The sequence below is a fragment of the Lissotriton vulgaris genome, chromosome 3_1 (assembly GCF_964263255.1).
Source record: "Lissotriton vulgaris chromosome 3_1, aLisVul1.2, whole genome shotgun sequence".
Classification (NCBI taxonomy): Eukaryota; Metazoa; Chordata; class Amphibia; order Caudata; family Salamandridae; genus Lissotriton; species Lissotriton vulgaris.
Genome location: NC_141689.1, coordinates 1,142,778,561 through 1,142,801,954, shown reverse-complemented (window position 1 = coordinate 1,142,801,954; position 23,394 = coordinate 1,142,778,561). Strand labels below are relative to the sequence as shown.

Below are 23,394 nucleotides of genomic sequence, written 5' to 3'. Positions count from 1 at the left end.
CCGAGCAGACTAGATATAAAGTTGACTTCATCTTGCAAAGAGTGGTGGTGTGTGAAATGTATTTAAAAGGTAGGACATGTACTTTTTAGTTTTACATTTCCTGATAGTGAAACACTTTTACATTTATTTTTCACTACAGCAAGGCCTATAAAGCCCATAGATTAGCTTTGGAGCTGCCTTATAACACTGCACAAGTGTAACTTCCAATTGGGAGCAGATTGAAAATTGAAGTTTGATGTCTCTAGACTCACAACTCTAAAACACATCTTTTAGTGAAGTTGGTTTTTCAATTGTAGGTCTGAAAATGACTGTTTTAGAAAGTTGGCATGTTCTTACTTTAACCGGTTTGTGCCTCTGTCTGTCCCTAGAATACACGTTTGGGTTGGATGACAGCTGGACTTTGTGGATTCCCTCTAGACAGTCACGCACAAACAGAATTGAGGTGTGCCTGCATATCCTGATAGACCATCACCAGGCTTATGGGTCTTCCTAAGCTAGAGTGGAGGGAGGAGTTGACACTTGCACCTGAGTAGGGCTGTGCCTGGCCCCACACAAAGAGCTGCATAACCCCCTGTAGTGTGTCTGGAGCCCGGGAGAGTAAGGGCAGGGTCTTGTGCACTACAAAGACCTTTTGTTGAAGTCTCCCTACTTCAAAGGCCATGGTATAAGTACTGACAAAATATCAACAGACAAAAAATCGAACTACAAAAATATCGACACAGAAATATCGAAGACAAAAATATAGAAGTCCTATCTACATAAAGGTAAGTACAAAAATATTGAGAAAAAATATATCATTGTCAAAAATATCGATGTTAAAAATATCGTTTTTTAAATGTTTTAATAATAATGTAAAAATAAGTAAATAATACATATAATTTAAAAAAATATAGATCTAAATATTAAAACATTTAAAAAATAATAACTAATACATACGATGTTAAAATTAATTAAACATCTACATATAAATTAATATATATACTTACTCCACATATTGCAACATTAGGGAAAGCATTGGATAGTGTTAGGGTAAAAGTTACTATTCCCACTCCAGAGAGTGCGACAGTAAGGAAAGCGCTGCATAGCGTAGGGGTAAAAATTACTATTCCCACTCCAGTGAATGCAACAGTAGGGAAAGCGTTGGATAGCGTAGGGGTAAAATTACTATTCCCACTCCAGTGAGTGCAACAGTAGGGAGAGTGTTGGATAGCGTAGGGGTAAAAATTACTATTCCCACTCCAGTGAGTGCAACAGTAGGGGAAGTGTTGGATAGCGTAGGGATAAAAATTACTATTCCCACTCCAGGGCGTGCAACAGTAGGGAAAGTATTGGATAGTGGAGGGGTTAAAATTAACATTCCCACTCCAGGCAGTGCAACAGTAGGGAAAGTGTTGGATAGCGGAGGGGTAAAAATTACTATTCCCACTCCAGTGAGTGCAACAGTAGGGAAAGTGTTTGATAGCGTAGGAGTTAAATTAACATACTAATCAATTAAATATTTTTTATAAAATAAATAACATAATAATAATTATTTAACAAAAAATTATTATTAAATACCTATTAAATTAAATTAATATTTACTTAACATTAAATTACTTCACACCCTATTCCCCTATAAACACACAACGGGCTACACATAAAAAATAACAAAATTTATTTCATTCTCAATTAATCAATTAATACAAATTAATTAGCAATTAAAAATGAATTAACAATAATTTAAATAACTATTACAAAAAATAAAATATGATTATAAATTAATTATAATTAATATAATTTTAAATTAACCAACTAATAAAAAGTAATTACCAATTCATTAACAATAAATTAATAATCAATAGCAATAAATAAAAACATATTTATTGATTAATTATATTTAAATGACTTCCCACCCTATTCCCCTATACACTCTTCAACCTGCTACCCATTAAAAATAACATAATTAATGTAATTATCAATTAATCAATTAATAAAAAATAATTACCAGTTAAATAATTTATAATAAATAATTAACAATACCAATAACTAAAAATTGATATCCATTAATTATAATGACTATAATTATAAATTAACCAATTAATAGAAACTAATTACCATTTATAATTAATTAACAATACATTAACAATCAATAACAATAAATAAAAACATATTTCTTAATTAATTATAATTAAATTACTTCCCACCCTATTCCCCTATGAACCCACAACCCGCTCTAATACTAAAATGCAAATAAAGTTCTGCCATGAAGAAGAGCTATTGTGCTGTCAGGAGAGACTGACACTTTGCTGATTGCTTTGCTGTATCGGCCTGCTGCCTGCTGCTTGTGGCCTGGGAGTGAGAGGACTGTACTTGACTCTCTACATCGTACATCTCAAGAGTTTTCCAAGGGCTTGTTGGGCTTTCTCATGTTTCTGAAGTCTCAGGGATATCAAAGATTTCACCTGCATCTTGCTACCAGCACCCGGGCTCCTCTGCTGTGAGTCCTGCTCTGTCATGTGGAGCCAAATCCAGTCCTGGGCCCTTTGAACTGAGTGTTTGGTGCTGCAACCTAAAAAAGCAATGCAAAGACACCAAACCATTGATTAGAACTGGTGTATTTCTCTGCAATATCAACACATCGCTGCTACTTGCACCAAAGCCGTGGATCCCGCTAGCCGACTGCACAACGCAACAACCTCGGCTTACAACGCAGCCCAACTTTGCTGACTCAGCGCCTCTGAATCACCACTACTGCGTGAGTCTGGGACACCGCATTGCCGATGTCTGCTATGCACCAACCCCAACTCCCATGCATTCCTGGCCCTGCGTGGCATTGCACCATCACATCGCCTACAACCCAGCAATTCGGCATCCACACCTCGGCCTGATGCATGGCGCTCTTGAAATCAACGCATCAACAACATTGCCTGACTTCGAAGCCATCGTATCGCTTTTGCCAGCGACACATCCTCTCCGTTTTTCAACGCTTCGTCCCCAAGCTTCGTCACAATGCAAAGTACTGTCAGCTGGTTTGCATTACTCCTGTATCCAGCCTGAGCTCCATCACGGTCAGACTGAACGTTTGGATTTGCCCCGGTCAAGCGCAACCAGATAGCCCCAGTTGGAGCTTTTGATTTCTAAGCACTGCATTTTGATTTAATCTTGCAAAATTCATACCTTGACTTGTGTATGTTGGATTTTTTGTGGTTTTGATCTTGTTGTACGCAGATAAATATTGGCTATTTTTCTAAACTGGTGTGGAGTAGTTTTGTGGTGTTTTCACTGTGTTATTGTGTATGTGCGTGTGTGCAAAAATACTTTGAACATTGCCTCTTTAGCTTAGCCTGACCACTCCAGGCAATGCTACCAGAAGATGAGTATAGGTAAACTTTTAATGTGCACTACACTTACCCTGACTGGGATTGTGGTTCCTGCTTGCACAGGTTGACTATCTCTGCAAAACCAGAAACCCAATTTCTAACATATGGTCTAACCCCAGAAAGTACCCCTTGAACTTTAAGGATATTCAGAAGCTATAAAAGCAGTCTTGGATTGATTTGATGGATTACTTTAAGAAGGCACTGGAAGGATGAGTGATGGGCAGTAAGGTAAGTGACTATGATGAGCTGTACAATCTTCATTTGAGATAGCACATGTCCAGTAGTTGCTTTGCAGAGCTGCTCCAACATCTGATTGGTTCAAAGGTCACTGTACCTAGTGAGCTTGCGAATAAGGCTGAACTCTGGACTAGCATTTGGGTATCAAAGAAGGTACCTGTAGGGGGTCATCTGTGTACTCTTAAAAAAAAGGTGGTGAGGCCCTCAATTGATGTTTGAGGGTAAGGATTCTTAGGCCTATCCGGAGCAGAAGAAGGGTTGTTTTATTGGAATGAAATCCCCGAACTACTTCCAGCCTAAGTGCCATGAGCGTTACTAGCCTTGGCAGTTTAAAAGGGAACCCATATGTCAGCACAGTAGGCAACTCTCACTGGTAGGTCTACCACAGGAATGCCCAGTATAGTGCTGGGGAGGAGAATGCCCCAGTTAGTTTTGGGAGGGTGCAGAGGATACCCTAGTGTCCCTGGTTGACAAGGAGTTCGGGGAGGGGCGTTTAGGACCAGCCGAGCTGCAGTGTTCTGAACCACTTGGAGTTTTGCCAGAACTCCTTTGTTAGCAGACAGACACAGGCCATTGCAATAATCTATATGGCTTAAGACAAGAGCCTGCACCAATGTTTTTCTGACTGAATCAGGGAGTAGTGGGAACACTTTTCGTAGAAGGCCAATTACGTGGAAGCACCAACTTCATGACTACCTACATGAAGTCATGTGGGAGGAGTGTGGGTTAATCTACAAGTTCTCCACTCCATACCACCTGCAGACCAATAGGCTTGTTGAAAGATTCCACTCTGGTGGAGTATCAACCGGGCCAAAAGATGTGGGTGATGGAGACTGTGGAGCCCTGGGCCTTAAAGGAGTGGTGGACTGGCCCTATGAGGTGAAAGAGTAGAAAGGGCTGCTCACTTACCTGGTGGGCTTCCAGGCATCTAGGAACCCGTTAATGGTCCTACATGTAAACCAAGTCAAGGTCCATTTTGAGGTGGTGTTGATGACAATGATGGTGAGGGGAGGAGGGTGAGCTTCTTCCCGACCTGTCTTCCAAAAAACAAGATGGGTCAGTAAAAGGAGTTGTCCTCTACGATACCCTGAATCCAGAGCCATAGGGGGCCTGTCGGCACTTGTTGGGGCAGTTCGCCACTCTCTTCTCACTGGCCCCAGAGCTCATGGATTAGAATACTCATGGCTTAGACTCAGGGGACAGCATGCCTGTCATGAATATAATATATAGGCTGTCTGACAAGCCGAGGCCCAGCATCAAGGATGAGGCACCCAAGATGATATATTTGGAGAAGATTGAGCCCTCTTGTCGCCCCTGGCCCAATCCAGTGGTGCTGGTAACCAAGGCCGCCCCACTGGGCAGCCCTCTAGAACTTAAGTCCTGTGTAAATTACAGGATCCTCAATTGAGACACAGAGATTGATGTTCTTCCCTTCCCCTGAGCTGATGAGCTAATTGTTGGTTGGGGACTATCAGGTTCCCCAGTACTATTGACTTGATGTCAGGGTATTGCAGACTGTCTTGAATGAGGGTGCCATGGAGTAGTCAACATTCTACTCGAGAAGGCCACTTCCATTTCAGAATTATGTCCTTTGGACTAAAGAATGTCCCTACCACCTTCCAGAGGTTCCTTAACTGGGTCCTGGTTGAGCTATAAACCTCAGTGCTGCCAACTTGAATGACATTGCAGTTTTTAGTTCTAACTAGGATGACCACTTGCGAAACCTCCAGGTATTACTTCAGGCCTTGAAAGGGGCAAGCCTGACTATCAAGGCCAGTAAGTGCCACATAGGGCGGGGAACAGTGGTGTACTTGTCTCATTAAATCAGTGGTGGCAAGGTTCAGCCTCTTGAGCCCAAAATACAGACCAATATGACTTGGGAGCCTCCCAAGACACAGACTGGAGTGAGAGCCTCCTTAATCCTCATTGGGTACTACGGGGTATTATAGGAGATTTGGTAAGGGATATGGCACCATTGTTGCCCTCTTAATTGAGTTGACTTCCAACAAACAGCACAAGAAGGTAATCTGATGGACATGGGCCAGATGGCGTTTGATGCCCTATAAGAGGCCATGTCCACAGTAGCACTGTTCAAGTCACATAGTTTCCCAAGGAACGTCTAGCCCAGACATGTGCTTCAGAGTATGACTTTGGGGCAGTCTTGTCACAGCTGAATGATAAGGGCTTGGCCCATCCTGTACTCCATCAGCAGGAGGCTACTTCTCATGGAACAGAGGTGGAGTTGAATTGAGAGGGAAGCATTTGAAGAGCTCTGGGTACTGAAAAAGGTGGGGCCATACTTGTTTAGGGCTTACTTCTGGGTTCAGACAGACTGAAAACTCCTCAGATGGCTATTGCAAATGAGGGTAAAAATCCAAAACTGTAGACGTGGTCAATCTTCCTACAAGGAATGGACTTTGCAATGCAACATTGACCTGGGACTGAGCACACCAATGCGGATGGTCTTTCCAGGTGCTTCCACCTGTCATGATCATGGGACAGCATACAGCCCCCAACCCTCACACTTCTCGGTGGCGAATGACACGTACGTATGTGGTAGGGACTACAACTCCCATAAGGCCAAGGGGCAAAGAGCAAGCCGACAGGATGGAGAATACTCCTATTTAAGCCCCGCCTCCAAGTGAGACGGCGCTTGACAAACTGCCTACGGAGCTGATTGGAGATTGCTGTTCTGGATTGCTGCCGTTTCCTGAGTGTTTCCTCTCGCGTTTCTGTTTGGATTCAGGAGGAACTTTGACCCTGAAGCGCAAGAGCGCTTGCCGAGTTTGCCTGCATTGTGCGCGGAAGTCCGCGGTAAAGAGAGAGAGCCGCGTCTCTGTTCCCAGGAGCGGAACGGGAGACGCCTATGTCTTCGCGCTTGTTGGGAGAGTGAAGTTAAACCTCCCTGCAAGCAGAACTGTGTTTCCTCTGAAACACCTCATTCCTACGTCCTGGTTCTGGAACCGAACCGAAGGACCTTCTTGATCTTTGTTTTCGGGTGATTATTATTTCGGACATTTCACTTCGGATTGGCCTGTTAACCCCCAGGACAAAGTGAGCCCCCTGTCTGGTGACTTAGCTCCGGCAAGAGGAGCGCAACCTGAGAGGCGGAGCCAGCGCTGTCCATGTTTCTTGCTTGCCTCACGCAGGGACCAGCGCTCCACGGAACCTTCCTCCCAAAGCTCCCTGCATTCCAAGGAGCCTTCTTGGACTAGAGATCCTTGACCTGTTCAAGTGAGTGGTACGGAGTGTGCTTTTTTATAAACTAGAGGGGGAGTGATTGCGGTATTACTCATCACAGTTCTTGTTGTCTTCTATATGCAGGGATTCCTGAGGGAGATTAGAAAGGTGCACATTCCTGTGACGGAACAGGCTACTTTATTATTTTGTCCCTTCCCCTTTTCCTTGGAATACTTCGCTACCCATAGTGCGCTACTACACTGTGGTGGGTGGAGTGTTTGGGGGACATTGGGAACTACTCTTCACGACATCGTTCCTGCTGGCCGTCCTGAAGGTTAGTGGCTAAGTATTGTTGGCGCTACTGACACCTGACACCACCTTAGCGAAGGGATTTCTCCCTGCTTTCTACTGGAGACACACATGGTTGAAATTAACCTCTTTTGTCTGGTCTTTCCCCAGAAGTTTGCCTTTATGAAGCTAGACCTGTTTTTGTGGGCATAAGAACTATATGCACTTTACCCCTGCTAGCCAGCAGTTAGGTGTTCTCCCTTTTAAACTTGGTAAGATTGGCATACACCTAATTGGCACATTTGATGCATGTGCAAGTCCCTTGTATGTGGTACTATATGTACCTAGGGCATGTTAATTAAATTCTACAAGTGGGCTGCAGGACTTGTGCCCCTAACTATTGTACCACTGCAAAACATGCCTCAGGCCACCATTGCAACCTGTAGTGTAAGTTTAAATCTGCCATTTTGACCTGGCAAAATAAACTTTTTGGGGAGCCTAAACCTTCATTTGTAATACCTATAAGTCACCCATAAGGTAGAACGTAGCTGCCCATAGGGCAGGGTGCATTATATTTAAAAGTAGGATATCTTTATTTTATGTTTTTCGTGTCCGGGCAATGAAAAATCTCCAAAGTAGTTTTTAACTGTGGGAAGGCTTGCTCTCCCAAATAATAGCACTGGGTTACTTTATAATTCCTTATAATGCATTACTTCGGTCGTGGACTAGACAGATGGTTCAAGGAATTAAAATTAGGATTTTAAACTAGTATTCTGAAAATGACAATTTTAGAAAGTTGGCATTTTTTCTGCCTAAACCTAAAACTACCTGTGTCTATGTGTTTCTTGGTCCCTGATGGCTCCCTGGAATTAATGTATATTCTTCAAAGACAGTGGACAAAGGGTCCACATGTGTGGAGGTAAGGGTCTTTCTGACCGGATAGCAAGGGAAGAGCTGTGCCCCTGCCCTGATTGCACTTCAACTGGGCCTGGGCTCACCCTTACAGAAAATCCTGGCATCAGGTCTGCCCCTGCCTTTGGTTTACTAGCTAGGCCAGATCCAAACGCAGAGGAAAGGGAGGAACTGACCAGAACAAGTTTTAGAGTTAGACAAAGGGCTGGCATTGGGCATCAAAGTGGCATCACCACACAACCTGAAAATAGAACACTCCAGAACCTGTGAAGTGTCAGAAGAAAGACTGCCCTGCTTTCTGAAAGCCCGAAGAAAGACAGGACCTGCTTGCCTTGAACCCGGGCTCACAGAAGTGGTTCCAAGGGTAGGTGGCTCAACCTTCTATGTGAACGGCAGTGGTACAATAAGTTCCAGAGGCATTTCCTGTTTCTCAGCTGACCAGACTAAACGGAACCTGATGTGGTTCACTTTGTTGGCCTTTGTGGGAGTGAGTCCTGACCTTAAGTGTTATCATCAGAGTCATGGACTCTTGGCTGGAGTCAAATTACACTTCTCCCTGCCTAACTGAAGGTTTCATCAGATCCAGTGAAGAGCGATGCAGAACCCCGCAGGGCTGCACAGTTCCTCACTGAAGGAGTCACTTGATCCATCAGCGAGCGATGCAGAGCCCTGCAAAGCTGCACTGTAATGCTCCGACTGAAAGCCTCACGGGATCCAACACAGAGCCCCGCAAAGCCGCATCAGCCTCACTTCTAAGTCAGAAGGCAAACTTCCAGTGGGACACACCTGGTCCTGTACTTGGCCCATGTCACATTGTTGTCAACCTGAACTTTAGGCTTTGTCCCAGTCTGGTGCAACCTGATAGCCGCAGTTAGCGCTTCATGCCATTTGACACTACTTTGACCCTTAAACTTTAGGAAATGATAATTCCAAGTCTACTGGTTGGATTTTTGTTGTTTTGGTGTCATTTTCTTTATTTATTTATTGCAATGTTTCTTTTTTGGAGTTTTTAACACACAAACATGTGATACAGCCTGCAAACCATAAGCATTTACAACAATAGAGCTAACAATCGGGGAACGCCGCCGGGCATATACAGACCTCGAAGGGGATGAAACCACCCACACAGGGCCCCCAGAGAAGAAAGAGTGAGGGCCGAAGCCCAGGGCAAGGGTGTGGGGACCAGCCCAATCAAAGCATAGTTTACCAATGGCACAGAGCATCCAGGGACAGGAGGCGGGGCAGACAACAATGGGCCACTGACCATGGGGAAGGGAAGGGCATGTGGGTATCTCTGGGGGTGGACTGACGTTGCAAAGCACTTGGGGGCAGCATCAATGGGAAGGAGGGAAGCATACTTAAGGAGACATCACCTAAATGCTGAGGGAGCAGACCAGTGTGCATCCAGGATGAGACGAACTCCAAGTAGCAGGTCCCGGAAGCCATATCAGGACAAAGCCTAACCATCCACAGCAAGGAAGGAACTCCAGACCTCCTCGAAGGCATCCAAGTTGTCTTTGAGTTAATAGGCTGCACCTTCATGAGTGGCAATTCTGAGTAGTTCTATGCTCCATTTGTGCCAGTGTCAAAGGATACAGAGCTTCACCATGGCAAGGGCAGTGGTAACCCACCAGTGCTCGTGGGAAGTGACTCTGGGAGGTCCGAGGTGTCGTGAAGAAGAGCGAGGCAAGACAAAGAGGGAATCAGAAAGGGTCAGTAACCGCAGAGCTGAGTCGGTGTCATTCCATTTAATTACATTTACTCTATAATTGTCAATTGCTTTGGGATTTTTCTTGTGTTGTATTTTCACTTTATTACTGTTTGAGTAGTGTATAATTACGTTGCACATTGCCTTTAAGATAAGCCTGGCTGCTTTTATGCCAAACAACTGGATTGTTAATCACAGGTTTATTTAGTGATTTTTGTGGTTCGCCCTGACAAGGACAGTGACCATTATTTAAGGTGGGTTCTCACTCCTCCCAACTAATACTCCCATTTCTTATAAAAACTTACTAAGATGTCCCAAAGTCAAACCCATCTAGGCCTCCTCATTGCCTGGTGGTTTAAATGGCAGAAAATGCTACTCTCCTGTTGAAGCAGACAAATGATCTAAGAAGTTCGTAATTGATGGGCAGCCACCAACAGTTTTGATGACCATTCATTGATCAAACTATTTTTCAATTTTTTTTCACGAACAATCTCTCAAAGTGGGCATTTGTTTCTGAAAAACAAAAACACGAATGACCCTCTCATCCTGCAAGTTTTCTCCTAGGGTTTGAGGGTCACTTTTTTTTAAATCTGTCCCTCACCACCAGGACAGAAAAAATGGATATTACACTGGCTCCTAAAATAGGGCAGATGTGCAATGCACCTCCTCCAATTGGCCCCTTCTCCTTAGGGCTGTTGGAGAAAGTTTTCTGCCAATGAAGTGAATCGAGGCTCAGTCAACAGAAAGCTTACAATCAATCCTGCTCTAAATAAGACGATCAGACCAATGGCCTCATTTATAAGGCCCCTGCGTCACCGGAGCATCACCTTTTGCGCTTCTCCGGTGGCGCTGTGCCCTGCTCTATATTTACAAGGCAGCGCCTAGCCACTTTGCGTGGCTTAAAGCAGCCTTGTAAATATTGTTCCCTTTGACGTAGTTTTCTGCGTTAAAGGGGTGTGCAATGGGTGTTGATGTGGGCATTGCCAACAATACCTATGAGTTTGTGACACTGCCCCAGATTTACATGGAATTGTAAATCTGAGGTAGGGCCAAAAATGTACGCTTCCCATGGGGAGGTGTAATGGTGGCGCAATGAGGAGAAATATTTTTATTTCTCCTCGTTTTTTGCTCTTTGTATGTGTGCTGCGTTCTGCAGCACATATAGAAGGAGCAAAATGCCATTAATGATTGTTTTTGTGCAGAAGGTGTCCATTACTGCACAACAACATTCACCCCTGCAACACAGGCACCCTTGCACCATGGTTCAAGGGTGTCTGCGTTGGCGCACAACTGCTGTTTGTGTGCCGGATCAGGGGTGAGTACAGGAATGGGGCGTATTTTTGTAAATACGGCGCATTCTTGCACTTAGGCTATGATGCAGCTCGGCGCAGCAAAATTGCTTGCAGCGCCTCGCTGCGCCACTGTCTTGTAAATATGCCCCTGAGAGTTTGGAGAACTCCTTTGCATTTTCCACAGAGTGCTCTGCTCACCAAACTCTACGCCAATCATATATAGTAAAGTCCAGAATCCAAGAAAGCTTTAAATTTGTCTTGGAAAATCCTTACTAGGAATAATTGTTGGTCGGTCTTTCCACTCTCTTTCAAAGCACATACTACATCGAGAGACATTTGAAAGACATTTTTTTAATTATTATTGATAAAAATACATTCTAATAGTCTTAAAATTTGATATATATTTTGCATTTATCGTATTATCTACTAGGATACACATTGTGACAAAGACTGTAGTTTTAAATGGAAATCGGCAAGTGGGTCTGCATGTAAGCTTGGTCCTCAGCACGAAAACATACAAAACAAATACCAAATAGTTGAGGATAGTAACTGTTTTAATAATATAGAAAATATATTTGCCGTACACTGTTTCAAATATTATTTCCTGAGCAGTCAAAATTCTAAATATGATATGCAGATCTCCAAATGTAGGGGCATATTATCAAGAACGGAGTTAAAATTATTGCTGCTTTAGCGGCAGGAAACTGCCGCTAAAACGGCGGTAAGGGGCTTGATAATAGGCCCTTGTGAATTCCCATGGAAGCCCAGGTTCACACCAGAACCTGGGCTTCTATGGGAATTCACAAGGGCCTATTATCAATCTCATTATCGCCGCTTAAGCGGCAGTTTCTTGCCGCTAAAGCGGCGATAATGTTAACGCCGTTCTTGATAATATGCCCCTAAGTTCAAAACCGTTGCAACGTGCTTTAAAAATCCTCACATTGTTAATTCAAGTAAAATGTGTATCTACTATTTTTCGCGTTTACTGAAATCGAACAATAGGGCTTCAGTTTCTCCATGGATTGGGAAAATGTCGATCACAATGATTTTGTTCCACGTAATTTGTTCTATCTGAGCAAATTCGATTTGATTTCAGCAACTGTTTACAAATTAAATGTATCCTATATGTATGTATTTATCAAAGCGATGACAAGGTTGGTGAATTATAAACAGATTCATTTGGAAATTGCATACTGGAAATTCGGGCAAAATATGGTGTAAAAATTACTTTTTTTGAAATACCAATTTTTAAAAATAATATGCACATACCTCACATTTCATTTTAATCATGTCGACATGTTTTATATCAATGGTTATATTTCCTGTATAGATTTAACACTGAACATGCAACGTTCATGTATTTCTTTCACAGCAGATGATTCTTTGAGCTGTAGCACCTCCCCGTGTCACAACGGTGGAACCTGCATCAACGACAGAGACAGCTTTGTGTGTGCTTGTCGTCATCCTTTTGGCGGGGCCAACTGCAGCATCAAGATGGAGGATGAAAATACTTTAGCTCCAGGTGAGGCTATGCTCAAATAGTTACCTTTTATGGGGTGCTCAGCAATTTCTCATTGGCATCTTTATCAAACTTTGATTACACTTAATCTGATAACCCTTTGAAGAATAGGTCAAGACACATCAAGTTATGGACTGCAGTACTGTAGATGTGCACTTTCACAAATCAGAACCTGCATTTGGTCCTGTTATATGAAATAAATTAAAGGTCCCATTTATTTAAAAATTTCAGACATTTACCTATGTAAATTTTCTCAGATGTTTGAAAAATGTTCAGGGGGAGATTTCAGTTTGGGCTGGGTTTGAGTACCAAATGTGACAGAAAACCAGCATGAAGTGTTGTGGTGAAATCGGGGGTATATGTATAGAAGGTATTGCAATGCAAAGCCTACAATGAGATTTACCAAGTCACGCAAGTACACCTTGCATGGCCCTGTGTGGCTTTGTAAATCTGGAGTAACATAATACAGCGCAGGTCATTGCCGTGTGTTACTCTGCCCCAGGGATACTTCCCATTGGTGGAGCATGGGTGATCCCACGCAGCCGCCCATGGTTTTTGGTGCATTTCCATATTTACCATGAATGTTAGATCTGGGTATGCGTCAAAATGCTACACCTTCCCAGAGGAGGTGTTGCGAGGAGAAATGCCTTTATTTCTCCTCGTATTTTTCTTTTTCTACATGTGCTTCATTCTGTAGCACACACAAAAAGTGGAAAAAACCTCAAATAATTGTTTTTGTGCAGGAAGGTGTCCATTTCTTGACAAAAACAACTATGCCTGTAATGCAGTTTCCCTTGCACCATGATACAAGGGTGCCAGCTTTGGAGCAAGGCAGCACATAGTGTGCCAGCACAAGGAACATCCAGGAATATGCCATATCATTTTAAATATGGAGCATTCCTGCCCTTTACCTATCATGCAATGCAGGGCAGCAGGGTGTTTTGTTGTGCTGGGTTGCGTGATATTTTGATAAATCCGCCACTTACTTTCATCAAAGCATGATTTGTGTAGGAAACTTGTCTGAAATGACTTTTTTTAAATTATTTTGTTTATAGAACTTTACATGTAAGTACAGTATATATGGTTCATCAGAAATTGCAAATACATTTGGCAAACAGCTTTGCAATATGTCTGAGTTATACACAGGATATTTCGGATTTTTCAGAATCATAACAACAACAAAACAGTTAGTAGTCAGTGCTTACAATTTGGCCGAAATAACATCATGCATTGTATGCATTACAGAACAACCAATCTCAGATTAAGCTACATGCAATTACTATGGGAATTGGGCAGCATGGTACATCCCGCATTATCTAAGATAATCAGTATATGGGATAAGTATACATGTAACGGCAGCGTATGAGGTTATAAAATTAGTACAAATGATCAGACTACAGGTCATATCCTCTTGCAGTCACGGAGGGTATCTCAACCATCGTTCCTGGGCTCGGAGTCGCCCCCCCCCCATCGGTCCACACTGACCTACCATTCCAGACTCAATCTGGGCAGCTGCAGGGGAATTTAATCTAGCCCGTGCCCAGTTTACAAATGGTTCCCATATATCACGGGGTCTAGATGCTGTGGGCATCAACTCCCAGCATGTGCCGAGTTGTGTGTGTCTGTATGTTACATCCGACACCCAGGCTGCAAACTTGGGCAGACCTTTACAGCCCCATCTGACCGCCACTTGATGCCTGGCATATAACAATAAACGGGCATGTAATTTGCGTCTAGCCGGGACAGTGTCAGTTATCAAACCCAGGAGGCCTAGTTGTGGAGATGGATCATCAGATCGTCCAAATATTTGATTAATGGCATCAAATATTTTAGTCCAGTAATTGGTAAGAAAAGGGCAACTCCAAGCCACATGCAAAAAAGTAACCTCATCCATGCCACACCTCCAGCACCTAGCATCATTCCTCAAACACATTCGGTGGAGGCTAACAGGAGTACGATAATACCTATGTAGGAACTTAAAATGTATTAGGCGCAGTTTGTAGTTGGGTGAGAGGTCTAACAGTTGCTTACAACAGAAGGACCATTGGTCTTCGCGCAACGGTGGGTCCAGTTCTCTATTCCACAGTTGTATTGAGTTTGGTACTACAATCGGGGCTTGGTCTTGCATAGTGGTGTATAAGCGCGTTACTAGTTTTTTCGGTGAAGCTCGAGCCAAAATATTTTGGAGTGCAAGCAGTGTCAGAGGTTCATCCGGAAATCCCTCCCAGAATGCTCGGCATGATGATTCCAATTTGTGATAAGTGAATGCGTCCCGGAATGATACCGCCCAACCCCACACCTTCAACTGCCGATCTTTGAACACCCCATCTGGGTATATATCAGCGAATGTATGTAATGGGGTGCCAGCTAATGATATCTCACCTCCACTTTCCGCCAGGCAGGGGATCATTGGGTTATATTTCAGCGGAATGGCCGGTGCGTATAGCAGCGGGAGGGGAGCTCGTCTCTGCAACTCCCGCCACGCCCATCGTGAGGTATTGGCTGTCTCTACATCAATGGTGGGCCTTGGCGCTCTATGATAGAGGGCCACACTCAAAGGCAGTGGAGCCACCGAGTCGCGCTCAACCGCCACATGTAGTTGATATGGTGTTGGGAAGGACCAGAAGTGCAGGAATTGAGCTTGTGCACATAGGGCGTACAGGTGCATGTCCGGAGCACCCAGGCCCCCCTGTCTTAGCGGTAGGGTCAATAACGCCCAGGAGATTCTAGCTTGAGTGCCAGCCCACACCAGAGACAAAAGGCTAGATCTCAAGCAAGTAAAAAAGTGATTTGTGAGTGGAATCAGGATGTTTGTAAACAAATACAGGAATTTAGGCAGGATCACCATTTTCGCCGATGCCACTTTTCCAGCAATAGAAAGGGGCAGCTTCGACCGGATCGCCACCTTACCCTCGAGCCAATTTATAGCTAGTCCAAAATTTAATGACAAAATACTCTGGAGGTTTCGGCTGATCCATACACCTAGATACTTCACCTCCTCCGCCTCCCAGCACAGTGGGAATTTTGAGTGCACTTTGGGTGTGTTATCTGTTAGGGGAAATATTACAGATTTAGACCAGTTTATTGATATTCCAGTGAGGCCTCTAAAGAGAATGAACTCCCTTAGCAGTGGGTTCAAATTTTCGGCTGGGTTAAGGACGTAGAGGGTGACATCATCAGCATATAAGGATATTAACAAACTAAGCGTGCTGAATCCTATCCCTCTCGCAGTATGATGTTGTCTTATCATGGCTGCAAGTGGTTCCATGGCAATGGCGAATAACAAAGGAGATAAGGGGCAGCCCTGCCTAGTTCCCCGGGATATTTCGAATGGGTCAGATATCATGCCATTTACTCTCACTCGTGCCATCGGCTTGGTGTATAGAAGCTGTATCTGGTTTATGAATAGCGGACTGAATCCCATTTGTTTCAATATGCAGAACAAGTAGGGCCATTCAAGAGAGTCGAATGCCTTTGTGGCATCTAAAAAAATTGCCGCAGCATGTACGGTGCGGTTTAGGTAGTGTAGCACTGAGAATATGGTTCTGAGGTTATGGGAGGTGGAGCGTCCAGGTATGAATCCCGATTGGTCTGGGAGGGCCACCATTGGGAGTAAGGGTTGCAGCCGGTCAGCTATGATTTTTGCATGGATTTTTACGTCCACATTGATGAGCGAAAGTGGCCTGTAGGAGTCTAGAGACTGACTATCTTTATCTGGCTTCAGCAGTGTGATAATCAACGCCTCCCGCATGGATGCTGGCAGGACCTCTAGTTCTAGTGCTTCCGCAAACACAGCGTGCAATTTTGGCGCTAGTTCCTCCACATACGTTTTATAGAACGCTGAGGTGAGGCCATCTGGGCCCGGCGCCTTATTTAACGGTAGGCCTTTAATCACTTTTGCAATATCTTCAACCGTCACTGGGAGATCCATGTATTTCCTGTGTGCATCGTTGAACCAAACTAGTGCTATGGAGTCTAAAAAAAAATTGAGGTTTTCTGGAGTCTCAGTGTGTGTAGACGTGTATAGCGTGGAATAGAAATGTCTGAATTTTAGCAGAATTTCACTTTGTCCTACAATTGTAGCACCTGTTGGGCTATCTGTCGTGTGGATGTATGCATTATGCTTGACAGTATTAATGAGCCTTGCTAGTGTACGGCTTGGTCTATCCCCTTCTCCATAGCGCCTAGCTTCAGCTTGTTTGCCTAGGAATTTCAGTTCACGTTGTGCTTCTTCAGCAAAGTCAAGTAACTTTGCTTTCAGTTCCGCTGCTATGGCAGGCTTAGGGTCTGCGCAAAATAGGTTTTCTAGCTCTTTAATTTCACCCTCCATGGTACTTAAAGTGCTTCTAACGGCCTTAAGTACTCCTGCCTGCCTTGCTATGCAATGTCCCCTTATGACTGTGTTGAAGGCATCCCATAGCACCGAATCAGTAGACACCGAGCCTGAGTTTATATCAAAGTAGTCTGTGATGTCTTTTCTTATGGCTTCTTTAAAAGCTTCAGCTAGCAGCGCGTGGGGTGGCAGGCGCCAATTAAAGGCACGGGTAGGGGCATCGAGAATCTTCAATTCCAACAAACACGGGGCATGGTCTGATAGCGAACGGACCAGGACTCTGACACTTGTCGTCCAGGTGGCCACATCCGGGGAGACCAGCCAAAAATCTAGTCTTGACCATGCTGCATGGTGACTTGAGATGCATGTGCCTTCACATGCAAATGGGTGCCTCACTCTCCAGATATCTGTCAGATCTCCCTCTAGCATAATATCATGTAAAGCTTGATTAGCGTGTGGGTGCAATGGTCTAGATGTACCTCTGCGATCAAGGGAGTCGTTCAAGACCACGTTAAAATCCCCTACCCCGACAATGGTAGCGCAGTCCATCATACTGAACTTAGCCCAAACAGCTCTAAAAAATTCTGGTTCATCTGCGTTCGGGCCATACAAAGCTGCCAGCACCACCAGTTTGCCACTTAGCACCCCGCTGACAAAAACAAATCGCCCATCCGGGTCTATGCATATTCTTCGCTCTCTCCAGTCTATTCCCTTCCGAATCAATATCGCCACCCCTCGAGCATAGTTCGAATATATGGTAGAATATGTGGCCCCCCATCTGCTATGCTTGAGTTTCGATGATGGTTGGGAATGTTTGTGCGTTTCTTGTCAGAAACAGACATCTATGTTGTGCCTCTATAAATATGTATGCATTAACCTCGCCTTCCTGCCGTCGTTCAAACCTTGAATGTTCCACGTCAGTATGTTAGTCGTTCTCATCTAGAATGATCAGTCTGCATGCGCACGTTACCACAGCGCCCTCCATCATAGTTATTTTGCAGGGTGACATACAACACATTACATGGGTACTGACAACTTTCCAAACCCCCAACTGTTCCCCGCCTCCCCCTACCCGCACCAACCCCCCCAATCAGGTTGTGACTTAACCCCCCCAGAAACACGCAAAGCGTGAACCTTTCTAGAAAGCGTAACCATTGGGATATTCCCCCAGAGGTGCGGCAGCATGCGCATACACCCCCGTTTGCACAGGGTCACTCCAAAACTAGCCACAAACAGGCAGAGGCACACAGGATGGTTAAGTAAGAAAATGCCCACTTTCTAAACGTGTCATGTTCAAACACACAATTTAAAAACCACTTTTACTAAAAGATTTGTTATTAAATTCTGATTTCAGAGAGCCTAAACTCAATTTCTCGATCTTGCTCCAATGGAAAGTTACTCTTGTAAGATGTTACACTGCAGCTCTCATGTCAACCTATGGGACAGAAAGCCTCTCAATAGTGAAAAAAATGAAATGTACAGTATTTAATTATCAGGAAATGTAAACCACACTACTACATGTCCTACCTTTCACATACACGGCACCCTGCCCATGGGGCTACCTTGGGCCCATGGTAGGGGGGCCTGACATGTAATAAGAGGGAAGGTTAGGGCCTGGCAAGTGGGTGCACTTGTCAGGTCGACATGACAGTAAAAACTGAGCGCAGGCACTGCAATGGCAGGTCTTAGACACCTTTGAAAGACTACAAGTGTGGGTGACACAACCAGTGCTACAAGCCCACTAGTAACATTTGATTTACAGGCCCTGGGCACACACAGTTCACTATACTAGGAACTTACTAGTAAATCAAACATGCCTGTTAGAAATGGGATTTCTGGTTGGCTAAGAAACTCCACACAAGGTTATATCAAAAATAGCCTTTGTATTATCATAAACACATTAAAATCATAATCACACATATACACTATGTGTATGTGTGCGTGTGCGCGTGTGTGTCCCGTCTGACCCCTTCCTCCAAAACTTAACAACCACCACTGATCCTAAGGAGTTTTAATGGGTGCTGACTCCCAGCCTTCTTTCACCAGACTAAGAGGTTCTGAAACAGGGTCAGTAGAATAGCAAGGGGGGGGGTCCCCCCCAGGTGTCACAAATTTGGTTGCATTGGTCTTCCCCCGCTCTTACCTGTGGCTTTTGATGGGCTGCGAGTGCTGGAATTGCCAGCAGCCCCCCGCTCTTAGATCCGCCAGCCATGGGGAGAAAATGCAGGTGTCATTCTGGGCGGCCTAAGGCCTAGCTACGCCACTGCACACTGCACAATGACTTCTGATGTACCTCCCTGTATATAAAGAACAAAGAAAAGGCATGGGAAGAGGACATTCCACTTACGTCTCATGGGTTCTGTCAGATCCTTGATCATTCCCTTCATGGTTCGGTTGAATCTCTCCACCAAACCATTGCTTTGGGGATGGTAGGGAGTGGTGAACTTGTAGGACACTCCTCCCACAGGAATGTCAGATATTGGTCAGATACTACCTCTATGGGAAAGCCCATGTTGGAAAAGATGCCCATTAACGCCCGGCCCTTCATGGGTGCTGTCATTGTCTTGAGAGAGAGAGCCTCTGTGTACTAGGTAGCATGGTCCACCAAGACCAGGTTATAACTGCTGTTCATGGCTGTATTAGGGTCCAGGTATCCCACAATACCCACCCCACCCTCGCTAAAGGGATGCCTAAACCCGCAAAAGGTTGAATAGGAGCCTTACTCTTTCTCCCATTCTTACCGCTTGCCTGGCAAGTTTGGCAAGACCTATAATGCGCATCTGACTGTGTTCGCATTTGGGACCAAAAGAAGTGGGCCACAAGACTGTCAAAGGTTTTGTCCCGTCCCAAATGTCCTGCCAAAGGCACACTGTAAGTCAGACCCAGTAGGAAGGTTCTGAAGTGCTGGGGTACCACCAGCATATGGGCTGACCCAGGCTCAGCTTCCTTAGGCTCGCTGTATAGGACACCATTTTCCCAGTAGATCCGGTGTGATCCATACTGATCACCAGCTGCCTGGTTTGCAGCCTGCTGCCATAAACCATCCAGAGAAGCATTCTCTCTGCTCCCTGCAGAACTCGTCCCTGGTGGGACCCCTTCTTGCTGCCATTGAGTCAGCTCAGATAAGTCCCCCAGTTCAGCCACTTGCTCTACTTTAGGTTCTGGGGCATCTCCCTCTAGGTCAGCCTCCTCCCGAACTGTGGTAACTTCAGGAGCAGTATTCCTGCACCCCTTTCCATTTCTCTTGGCAGGTACCTAGGCCACTGTTTCAGATTCCAGGTTCTTCTAATCACCCTGTCTGGCTGCCATAGACTGAGTGGTCATGCAGGCCCACTCTGGCAACCCAAGCATCTCCGAGTGAGACCTATCAATCAATCAATCAATCAATCAAAGCATTTATATAGCGCACTACTCACCCGGAGGGTCTCAAGGCACTAGGGAAGGGGGGGTCCGCTACTGCTCGAACAGCCAGGTCTTGAGCTGCTTCCTGAAGGCAAGGTGGTCCTGGGTCAGGCAGAGGTGGGTCGGGAGGGAGTTCCAAGTCTTGGCGGCCAGATAGGAGAAGGACCTTCCTCCTGTAGTGGCTCTTCGGATGCGGGGGACGGCGGCGAGGGCGTGGCTGGTCGATCGAAGCTGGCGTGTGGGAGCGTAAAAGTTGAGGCGGCTGTTGAGGTATCCAGGGCCTTGCTTGTGTAGGGCTTTGTGTGCGTGGGTGAGGAGACGGAAGGTGATTCTCTTGTTGACCGGGAGCCAGTGCAGATCTCTCAGGTGTCCGGAGATGTGGCTGCGATGGGAGATGTCCAGGATGAGTCGTGCTGAGGCGTTCTGAATCCGCTGGAGTCTCTTCTGGAGTTTGGCGGTGGTTCCGGCGTATAGGGAGTTGCCGTAGTCCAGACGGCTGGTGACGAGGGCCTGGGTGACCGTCTTCCTGGTCTCGGTGGGGATCCACCGGAAGATCTTGCGTAGCATGCGCAGGATGTTGAAGCACAACGAGGAGACGGCGTTGACTTGTCTGGTCATGGAGAGGGAGGAGTCCAGGATGAAGCCCAGGTTGCGTGCGTGGTCTGTTGGTTTGGGTGTGCTACCCAGGGTGGGGGGCCACCAGGAGTCGTCCCAGGCGGAGGGTGAAGATCCCAGGATGAGGACTTCCGTCTTGTCCTAATTCAGTTTCAGGCGGCTGTTCATCATCCACTTGGCTACGTCTGTCATCCCTTCGTGTAGGTTGGCTCTGGCGGTGGCGGGGTCGTTGGTGAGGGAGAGGATCAGCTGGGTGTCGTCGGCGTAGGAGATGATGTTGAGGTTGTGTTGGCGTGCGATGGCTGCGAGGGGGCTCATGTAGACGTTGAAGAGGGTTGGGCTGAGCGAGGAGCCTTGAGGGACGCCGCAGATGACTTCGGTGGCTTCTGATCTGAACGGGGGGAGGCGGACTCTCTGTGTCCTTCCGGCGAGGAACGAGATGATCCATTCCAGTGCCTTCTCCTGGATTCCGACGTTGCTGAGGCGCCGCACTAGGGTACGGTGGCAGACAGTGTCGAAGGCCGCGGAGAGGTCTAGGAGGATGAGGGCCGCTGTTTCTCCGTTGTCGAGCAGGGCTTGGATGTCATCGGTGGCTGCGATCAGGGCGGTCTCGGTGCTGTGGTTGGCCCGGAAGCCAGACTGCGAGAGGTCGAGGGATCCGTTCGTCTCGAGGAAGGCGGCCAGCTGCTTGTTGACGGTCTTCTTGATGACTTTTGCAGGAAACGGGAGCAGTGAGATGGGGCGGTAGTTCTTGAGGTCGGTGGGGTCGGCAGATGGCTTCTTTAGTAGAGCGCTGAGTTTGGCGTGCTTCCAGCTCTCCGGGAAGGTAGCGGTGCCGAAGGAGGTGTTGATGATGTCCCGCAGGTGGGGTGCGATGACAGCGTTGGCCTTGTTGAAGACGTGGTGAGGGCAGGGGTCGGTCAGAGATCCGGAGTGGGTGGAGTTCATCGTGCGGATGGTGTCTTCGGTGCTGATCGGGGTCCAGGCGCGGAGGGTGGTGGTGGGGGGCGGTGGTTCAGTCGTGGCGTGCGTCGGTTGAGTGCTGAAGCTGTTGTGTATGTCCGCGATCTTGTTGTGGAAGTAGGAGGCGAGGGAGTTGCAGAGGTCTTGCGAAGGGGTGATGTTGTTGTTTCCGGCGTTGGGGTTGGAGAGCTCTTTAATGATGTTGAAGAGTTCCTTGCTGTTGTGTGCGTTGTTGTCCAGTCGTTCCTTGAATGCAGTTTTCTTGGTGGCGTGGATCAGTTGGTGGTGTTTTCGGGTGGCGAGCTTGAGGGCAGTCATGTTGTTCGGTGTTGGGTCTCTGCGCCAGGCTTTCTCGAGTGCTCGGCAGTTCTTCTTGGAGCTCTTGAGTTCGTCGGTGAACCATGGGGCTTTCTTGCTTCCGGGTCTGCTAGGTGGGGTCTTCAGAGGGGCGAGGTCGTCTGCGCAGACCTGAGCACCATATCCTTCCACAGGGACTGCTCCAGGTTTTTATCTAGCAGACAATCTACAGGCATGGTAGGGTTCACAACCACCTTCAAGGGACCTGAGACCCCCCCCCCCCCAACCTCAAAGGGAACCTGCGCCACCTTACATTGGCGCTCTGAGTTGTCCACAGCAACTATTTGGTGGAATGGACCAGGAACTACTTGCTCCTTCAGATACCGGGTAACACCAGACAGAAGTCAGGCTGTCTCCAGTATCTCTGAGAACCTCTACCCTTTGCCCATAGATGGTCACCTAGGTGCTTTATTTCTTAGTGTTTGCAGGTAATATGCTGCCCTGGACCATCTCAATGTCCTCTAGTGAGACGAGGGTTATTTCTGCGGGATTTCCACCCTCACTTGGGACCCCCTCCTCCTCTAGCTCTACACTAGCCAACACCTTGGACTTTCCACCGGTGGGCGGCTGTGCCCATTTGGGGCAGTTGGGATTCCCCTTGATGTGACCCGCCTGGTTACATGCAAAGTATGTATTGGGTCCTGTATCTGCAGGCATTACGGAAGAGGCCCATGGTTTATTATCTCCTGGGGGCGGAAATCCTTACCCTGGGTACTAGTTGGGGTCCTTTGGAGAACTCCTCTGCTTTACACTTGCCATCCCCCAATCTTCTGCTAGGGACCCTGCCCACCTTTGACAGAGTGTCCCCATACACTTACTTGTAGACCCTCGTAGCCCCCATAGCAAGCTTCCTGGGGTCACTCAGCTTACTATCTGTCAAGTGCTGCTGCAGCTCTGCAAAACATATACTCGCCAAGTGCTCCCACACAATCAAATTGAACAGGCCCTGAAAATCTGTCATATTACTGCCCTTCACCCAACCATCCAGTGACCTGCCAAAATAATCTACACATTCTAACCAGGTCTTGGAATCAGTTTTCTTACTTCCTCTGAACTGATTCCTGTACTTGTCAGGAGTGAGACCATACCTGGTGAGAAGGGCCACCTTCATGTCAGTGTAGATGAGGTTGTACCACTTACCCGAAGCCAACAATGTGTCCCTCCTCTCCTCTGAGACTGGGTCCACAATCCTTCTCCCCAATTCTTCTCAGGGACCGCATTTATGTGGA

At 46.2% G+C, this 23,394-nt stretch overlaps 1 protein-coding gene across 4 annotated transcripts in view; it reads left to right on the top strand.

Moving 5' to 3' along the window:
* MMRN1 (multimerin 1) overlaps positions 1–23,394 on the top strand; it is a 329,148-nt gene that overhangs the window by 298,062 nt on the left and 7,692 nt on the right. For 2 of the 4 annotated variants that reach the window (XM_086961624.1, XM_086961623.1), the window contains exon 7: positions 12,352–12,498. In XM_086961624.1, coding sequence (XP_086817750.1) covers positions 12,352–12,498 — 147 coding nt within the window. Of the gene's footprint in view, positions 1–12,348; positions 12,499–23,394 lie in introns of all 4 variants that reach the window. The other 2 variants (XM_086961622.1, XM_086961620.1) reach the window with 1 other exon arrangement.